This window comes from Salvia splendens, chromosome 22 (assembly GCF_004379255.2).
Source record: "Salvia splendens isolate huo1 chromosome 22, SspV2, whole genome shotgun sequence".
Taxonomy (NCBI): Eukaryota; Viridiplantae; Streptophyta; class Magnoliopsida; order Lamiales; family Lamiaceae; genus Salvia; species Salvia splendens.
The window spans coordinates 10748825-10756904 of NC_056053.1; the positions used below are offsets into that span (position 1 = coordinate 10748825).

Consider the following 8080-nt stretch of genomic DNA (forward strand, 5'->3'; position numbering starts at 1 on the left):
TCACAACCAAGATCCACAGTTAAAAAGCTAAAACTCGAAGGTAACAGCTTAATGTGTGTATGTGTATAATGTGTGTATGAGTATGTGTAATGTGTATGTGTATAATGTGTATAATGTGTGTATGTGTATTATTAATAGTTTAATGTGTGTATACTGTGTGTCGTGTTTGTGTTTTGTTTTAGTGTGCATGTGTAACGTGTGTAGCTTCTGTGTTTTGTTTTTAGTGTGCATGTGTGTATTTTTTATATAATGTGTGTTGTTTAGCATAATGTATGTGTGTTGAATATAGCGTGTAATGATGTATATTTTGAATTTTTAGTGTATTTATAATTGGTGTATAGTGTGTGCAATATATGTATTGTTTGTATTTTGTATAAAGTGTATAAATTGTGTGTATTTTGTGTAGTGTAGAAATTATTTGTCTTTTTCTCTGTGTATTTTGTGTTAATATTTGTAGTGTGTGTGATGTGTATGTGTACGTGTAGTGCGTATACTTGTTGTATTAGTGTTTGCATTTTGTTTATAGTGTGTATGTAATGTGTGTATAATGTGTAGCGGTTGGGTTTTGTTTTAGTGTGTGTGTATTGTGTGTATTTTTAATATAGTGTTTGTAATGTGTGAAGCGTTTGTGTTTTGTTTTAGTACGCATGTATATTGTGTGTATTTTTTATATAATGTGTGTTTAGCACAATGTATGTGTTTCGAATATAGCTTGTAATGGTTTTATGTTTTGAGTTTTTAGTGTATTTATATTTGGTGTGTATTTTGAATTTTTAGTGTATTTATATTTGGTGCGTAGTGTGTGCATTATATGTATTGTTTGTATTTTGTGTAAAGTGTATAAATTGTGTGTATTTTGTGTAGTGTAGGAATTATTTGTATTTTTTCTGTATGTGTGATGTGCATGTGTATGTATATGTGTACGTGCAGTGTGTATATTTTCTGTATTAGTGTTTGAATTTTATTTATAGTGTGTAATGCGTGTATAATGTGTGTAGCGTTTATGATTTCAGCAAAAACTGAAGAATAAAATAGGAAGAAGGAGTATTTATAGTTTAGGCCCAAATCCCAAGAAAAAGACCCACACAATCTAAGCAGCGTCACTCTACCCGGCCGGGTGGATATTATGGTGTTAAATCACCCGGCCGGGTGAAAGTCTCTGGACTCCGGCTTCTTTCCGTGCACCACCCGGCCGGGTAGACGAGATGACCAAAATGTCACCCGGCCGAGTGAAACTTTGTGACCCTTTCACGCGTTGGCCAAGCCACCCGGGTACCCGGCTGGGTGGGGAAGTTTGGCTGCAGCTCCTCCAGAAGGTTGTACCCGACAGGGTGGTTTGTTACAGCGAATCCCACCTGGTCTGGTAGAATGCTTCTTCCTTCAAATTTCAGCAAGTTCCTCATCGCGGGCTCCCCGTTCTTCCCAAACTCCTCCAGCATGCCCTTTTGTACAAAAGTAGAGAGCTCCTCCCGTAGTCACCTCGCCATGGACCTTATCGTGGGGCCTCCACGTGGGGTCGTATCACATACATGCGTTGGGATTTGATTGGTTGTTAGAAAATGGAGACCCCAATATACCCATTGGGTTGGCGAATGAGTTTTTCACCACCTTTAGGTTCCAAGTCACTACTGACCTGGATGAGGTGTCGATAACCTTCGGGGTGTTTGGGAGGGAAGTGAGCATGAGTTTGATAGAGTGGACAGTTAGGCTTGGTATGTGCAGCCTAGGAGAGGCCATAGGGCCTGAATGGAGGAACGGGGAGAGGGGGATCCCTCGAAGACATGTGGAATTAAATGCCCAGGAGGCGTGGGAGGAGTTAACCCGTCCAGCTGCTGGGCAGTTTGCGTCTACCATATCCCTCTCCAACCATTTCAACAACCCTATCCTGCGCCTCGTCCAACTCTACTTGGATTACAACCTGCTAGGACAGACAAACTCTGTCGTCCAAACCTCAATGACCAATTGTACCTTCTATGGTGCGCTAGATGCGGAAGAAGGGTGCATCTTGGGTTCTGGACCGCCTATCAATGCCATTTGATTGGCACTCATCCTGCGAGAAATCTATCCCTCTACCATATCCTAGGGGCCATTGTGAGAAACAACATAGCCACGGTGGAGACGAAGAATTTGTCCCCCATGTTCACGGTGGACCCTCCTGGCCTATTTGATGCTATCTTCTTCACCCGCACAAACACGGTGTATATTAGGGAAGAGTACTGGCTGGCTAGGGAGTCCAGGCCCAAGAGCAAAGGCAGACGAACCTGGAGAGGGCTGTGGCGGAATTGGAAGCTGAGAACAGAGAGGCGCGGGCAGAGTTGGCACGTCTAGCAGATGTGATGGAAAACATATTCAAGGAACTGGCAACAAGTAAAAGGAGCAGCGAGGCCTGGGCGAGTGGCCAAGCTGGTAGAAGTGTTGAACGACATGAATCGGCTGAGGAGGATGATGAAGGAGAGGAGTCTGACGATGATGGAGATGAACAACCCGAGGACGTACCAGAGGAAGCACCTGCACCAAACCCCACCCCGAGAAGGAGTAGAAGGAACAATTGACCACCACCTGACTGACCATTTTGCTTTTTTTTGTTATTTGTTATTTGTTTCTTGTTTTTCGTTTAATACGCTCACACTTAGCCTATTGCATAGTCTAAGTGTGAGATGTTTTTAGACGTAGTATGTTTTTTTCTGTTCTGTTTGTTTTTATCTTTGTGTCTGTCGTACTAGTTTTCCTATTTTTCCTCTTCACAGCCCGTACCTGAGGGCAGACACTAGTGAAGTGGGAGGGGGAGATAATGGCTAGTATGACATGTGTGTATATGTCTTACGTGCTAGTTCTTGTCTTAGGGCTGTGTGTTAGTTTTTTTAGGATTTTTGTTCTAGTTTTTTTAGAATAGTTATATTTTTTAAGATATGTGTTTAATGAACGGGCTTAAAACTCAACTGCTTCAATCTGACGGTGAGGGCAATTGAGGTAAATAAAGCATGCTAAACAATGGAAACCACCCCCAATAGATCCTAGTCAATATAGAGGATGCAAGTATGAGAGAAAAGTCCAACCTTAGAGCCAAACACGAAAGCCCTCTTAAATGGTGAGTTAAAGGCCTAAAGTGGAACCACTTTCCACTAAACACATAGGAAAAAAGAAGAGTGACTGCCACATGATGTCTAGGGTAAGGTGACTGCGTGTAGCAAAATCCTAAGGGCATTAGGAACCCCCCACACGAAAGAAAAAAAATCCTTTCCTTTGAACCCCTTTCCTAGCCCATCTTTTAACCCCTATATAACCCTTAGAAAATCAAATAAGTGGCAAAACCACCAAGAAGCCTACTGACCAGTTGAAGAAATCCAATCAAAGTAGATCAAGCCAAGAAAGTCACCCAGCCGAGCGCCCAAGCACACACAGTTGCCTCGCATCAGAGTAAAGTAGTTTTGTAATAGCCGAGATCTAATTTCTCGGAAAGCATGAAATAAATACTCGAAATCTAAAGAAGAAAGAGTATGTGTTTATTTCTCGAGTAAACAAAAACACAACGTTTAGTATCGAGCTAAGTCTAAAATTACAAACGTTAAACATACAGTGAAAACAAAGGCGAACGAGATACACGCCAACTAACTAGTATATTCTAGAGGGCTTCATCGGCCTCTTTCGCGAGCCATCTCGGCCTAGGTTCAGAAAGGCCCGAAGGGCGGAGACGTTAGGGCGATAAGCCGTATGTAGGCCAGCCCATTCCCTGTAGACTGTAGCTAAAATGCCTTAGCTTTGGACCAGAGAGAAATAGACAAGGAAAGGAGGCAGCACCTCCTTACTTAGATAGGAGCGAGAACCCTATTAAAATGAGAAAGAAACGAATGCAATGAGTACCTGCAACTCAATCTGTACCACCCTGGAGCTGCAGACCCACTGCAAGGCTGCCACGAGCCGAGAAAGGAGAGGAAAAACTGCAGCACGGCTGCTCCGAACCCACAGAAAAGAGAGGGTACAACCGCTGCACCTCTGCAGATCCACAGCTAACAAACACTGCATCCCAGCATTTACAGCAGAACTGCCATGGGGAAAATGAACCGTGCAACACCATCCATCCCTTACAGCTGCAACAGCCCTGCAAAGCTGCAGTTAACCACCATTTCAGTTTTGCACCTGCAAAGAAATCAACTAATAGCATAAATACAAACGTCCTTGTTCATGGTATATCACCAAAATGCAGTTAAAGTAGTTGCAAAGAATCGAAAGACAAGGAACTTCCATATCTGATTCTGCTAAATCTCAACAAACTACAAGGTACAGCTTCCATTTATATACCCTCCATTCACCACAAATCCACTTCACAATCAGTAGACAGAGAATAGAGGAGAGGGAGAGAGTGAGAGTAAGAAGATTCCTAGGAAAGATTATTCTGTTTCATCGAGAAGCAAGAACCTCAGTCAGCCTGCAAAGGCAAGCCGAGAACTAGGTGACAAAGGAAGGAGTCCACAACTCCAGCTCCACGTAGAAAATGATGAACCAGAAACCATAGAATGAAAAGTGAGGAAGTGATCTATTATTGATCATCAAAAAACTGTGATTACAATAGAGAAGGAAGCTATATATAGCTATCGAGAAAAACAAAGCTGAGCTAACAAAACTAACAAAAATAACAAACTAACTAACTAACTAAGCTGACTCACTGCTGACTAGGATCCAGCTGTCCAACTAGTGATCTAATGGCCTTGATCTTTCTTGAAAACTGAGTGAGAATGGTATTGAAGAACTGATTTAGAATGATATTGACATCAGATTTTGTCTGCATCAAGAAAGTCCAGACAAATCTCGAGCAATCATCAACTATAGTAAGAAAGTATTTGTATCCTTGATGTGTGCTTGGAGTAAAAGGGCCCCAAACATCACAATGAATGAGATCAAAAGGATTTTTAGCAACATTGTCAGAAGATTGGAAGGATAAATGTTGTTGCTTAGCAAGAGGACAAATTTCACACAATGAATGACTTTTATTACTGAAAGAGAGAGTTTCTGACATGGTTTTTAATTTGCTGAAAGATAAATGGCCCAATCTCTTATGCCAAACATCAATACTAATAACAGAATTGACATTTAAAGAGTAACAGACAAGGAAGCAGAGGGAGAAGTATGGTGAGTGGAATGACCTTGAGTAGCTGCTTGCTTAGAAAGTACATCTAGAGTGTACAAGTTTCCCATTCTTCTACCCTTCCCAATCACAATTGCCCGAGAAGCTTCCTGAATTTCAATCGAATCATGAGTGAAAATCACATTACAAGACATGGAGCTGGTTAATGAGCGCACAGAAATGAGGTTGAAGGTAAAAGAAGGAACATATAAAACTGAATGAAGAGTAATTGATGGTGTAAGGGAAATGGTTCCAATATGAGTTATAGAAGCTGTGGTGCCATTTGGCAATTTGACAGATGCATTATTGACAGGAGATGAAGAGCTGAAGAGTGAAAGGTTGCAACATACATGGTGAGTTGCTCCTGTGTCTAGGAGCCAAATATGTGATGGAATTGAAACATTAGCAATCAAAGTTTGATATAGTGTAGTACCTAAATATGTGATGGAATTGAAACATTAGCAATCAAAGTTTGATATAGTGTAGTACCTGTAAAAGGTGGAGATTGTGTAGGTGAAGGCAAATTTTGTGCGGCTGAAGAGGTAAGGGAAGAGGAACCAGTAGCAAGTTGGCTCTGCAGTAGAGAAATCAGCTGCTGACACTGATCGAATGTAGGCATAGTTGAAGAAGTAACAGCCTTCTCAGATGCCTCTGGAATGGTGTCATCAACAAAATTCACAGACTTAGAGTTACTGTAATTCTTCCAATTCTGATTCGGTTTAAACTTTCCCTTGCCATAGCTAGGTGGAAATCCATGAAGTGTGAAGCATTTATCAGCCGTGTGATTTGTTTTTCCACAATGAGTACAAACTCTGGTTCTGTTATAGTAAGTTGAAGCTGTATTAGCAGAGTATGGATGCTCACTCACAGCTGGGGGCAGAGGAGAATATTTTGGAGATTGACTATATCCTCCAATAGTTCGTTGTCGTTCCTCTTGGAGAACTAAAGAGAAAGCCTTAGATAAAGTAGGTAAAGGCACCATAGATAGAATGTGAGAACAGATCTGAGAATAAGAAGCATTCAATCCAATTAGGAACTGCATAGCACACTCTTCTTCTTGATGCTTGTGCCATTTGGCTGCACTTTGACATCTGCAATTTGTACAAATGCACCAGGATATTGGTTGAGTATGCTTATACTCATCCCAAATGATTCGAAGATTAGTGAAGTAGGTATTGACATCATCATCTCCTTGAGTTAGAGACATAATTTTCTGCTTGAGTTGATATATCCGTGCAGAATCACACTGTGAGAAGCGATCTTTCAAATCTGACCATATTTCCTTCGCATCATCTAGATACATGATGCTAGAACAAATCTGAGGTGATAGAGAGTTTCTAATCTAGGATACAACCAAACTATTACATCGGATCCAAGCGTGATAAAGGAGATCATCATCGGTTGGTTTCAACAACACACCATTAACAAAAAGCAGTTTATTCTTAGCTAAGAGAGCCGTAGACATAGATCTACTCCAATTTATGTAATTAGAACCAGTAAGAGGTTGAGATACCAGTTGCAGACCGGGATTGTCACTCGGATGTAGGTGGTAAGGACTAGAAATGTCTTCCGCCGGCTAGAACTGATTGCCGCCGCCGCGAGGAGCCATTTGATCGGAATAAAAGTAGAGAATTACAGCGGAAATGAGATAATTTTCACTGATACCATGTAGAAAATGATGAACCAGAAACCATAGAATGAAAAGTGAGGAAGTGTTCTATTATTGATCATCAAAAAATTGTGATTACAATGGACAAGGAAGCTATATATAGCTATCGAGAAAAACAAAGCTAAGCTAACAAAACTAACAAAAATAACAAACTAACTAACTAACTAAGCTACCTCACTGCTGACTAGGATCCAGCTGTCCAAAGGTCATATGCAGATATTTTGCCACTTCTTATCTCCACTTCTTATTTTGTCACTGTATATATTTTCAACACTCCACAACAGGTAACTTCCACGACACCACTTTGCATCACATTAGAACATGCCTTAAGATTGAGGGAGATAGCAAAGCATAGAGCAGAACTTATAGAACTAATGTCGAATCTAACAAATCACTTAAGATGGAACTTAAAGGTTTACTACAGCAACATCACAAAAATTTGCCAAGTAGCTCCATACACTATAACTCACTTCAGTAAACTCTCAAGAACTAGTACAAGCTAGGAAGGGGGACTTAGCTTAGGCGACGGAGCCCCGGAGAACTGACGGAGATGGCGACGGAGCCGCTACCGGGAAGGGGGAGCTGGACTGTCTGAACTCGGTATTGTGCGACAGCGCTGGAAAGAAAGAAAGGGCAGGGACCGACGTCCAGTGGCGATGCTGCCATTGCCGGAGAATGAGCTGCTCCCACGTAAGACGGCAGACGGGCCAGCGGCACGGTAACTCCGAAGGCAGCGGACTCCCGACCAGTGTAGAGACGGCGACGGACGGCACGATCAGCGTCTCCACCGCCGTGAATATTTCAGCGGCAGCGACTCGCTGAATCCGGTGTAGAGGCTACGGCGATTTGGTGTCGCGACAGCAGCGATGCTGCCGAGAGAAGGAGAAAGATCTCCTTGATGTCGATCTCCCTCGCCGGAGATAGAGGCGGTGGTGATGGGCTGCGATGTCGAACGATGAAGGAGAGAAGGGGTGGAGGCTAGGGATTTCCTCTTCAAAATTTGGGATTTGAGAAATTGAATTGGGGGAATTCTTTTGAGAAGGAGGCCGATGGTGGAAGGGAGTATTTTCTATATTTGGGCCATGCCCATTTAATTTGGAGTGGGCCTGTTAAATAAAAAAGAATTTGGGCCACTAGTGGCTTTTAATAAAATATAAATACACTAAAAGTTCAAAATATACATCATAATATTGACACAAAATACACACAGAGAAAAATACAAATAATTCATACACTACACAAAGTACACCCAATTTATACACTTTACATAAAATACAAACAATACATAT

General features: G+C 41.7%; 1 protein-coding gene across 2 annotated transcripts; it reads right to left on the minus strand.

Annotated features, from left to right (window-relative positions):
* Nucleotides 1–3482: 3482 nt before the first annotated feature.
* On the minus strand, nt 3483–7810 carry LOC121787335. 2 transcript variants are annotated; one of them, XR_006047338.1, is made up of 3 exons: nt 5612–7810; nt 3862–5232; nt 3483–3737 (listed from the first exon to the last, which is right to left on the minus strand). XR_006047338.1 is itself a non-coding variant. In XM_042186039.1 (3 exons), the coding sequence occupies exons 1-2, from the start codon at nt 6423–6425 to the stop codon at nt 3869–3871; spliced, it is 1083 nt and encodes a 360-aa protein (XP_042041973.1). In that variant the 5' UTR covers nt 6426–7810; the 3' UTR covers nt 3483–3737; nt 3862–3868. The 2 variants fall into 2 exon arrangements, 1 of the variants encoding a protein (XP_042041973.1); XM_042186039.1 differs by having other exon boundaries at nt 3862–4137.
* Nucleotides 7811–8080: the final 270 nt, after the last annotated feature.

Bases quoted from the DNA above. Each gene is read 5' to 3' on its own strand.
- LOC121787335 (XM_042186039.1), bottom strand. From the start codon at position 6,425: ATGTATCTAGATGATGCGAAGGAAATATGGTCAGATTTGAAAGATCGC. The intron at 4,138-5,611 runs GTACTACACTAT...ATTTCTTTGCAG, and splicing joins ACAATCTCCACCTTTTACAG to GTGCAAAACTGAAATGGTGG.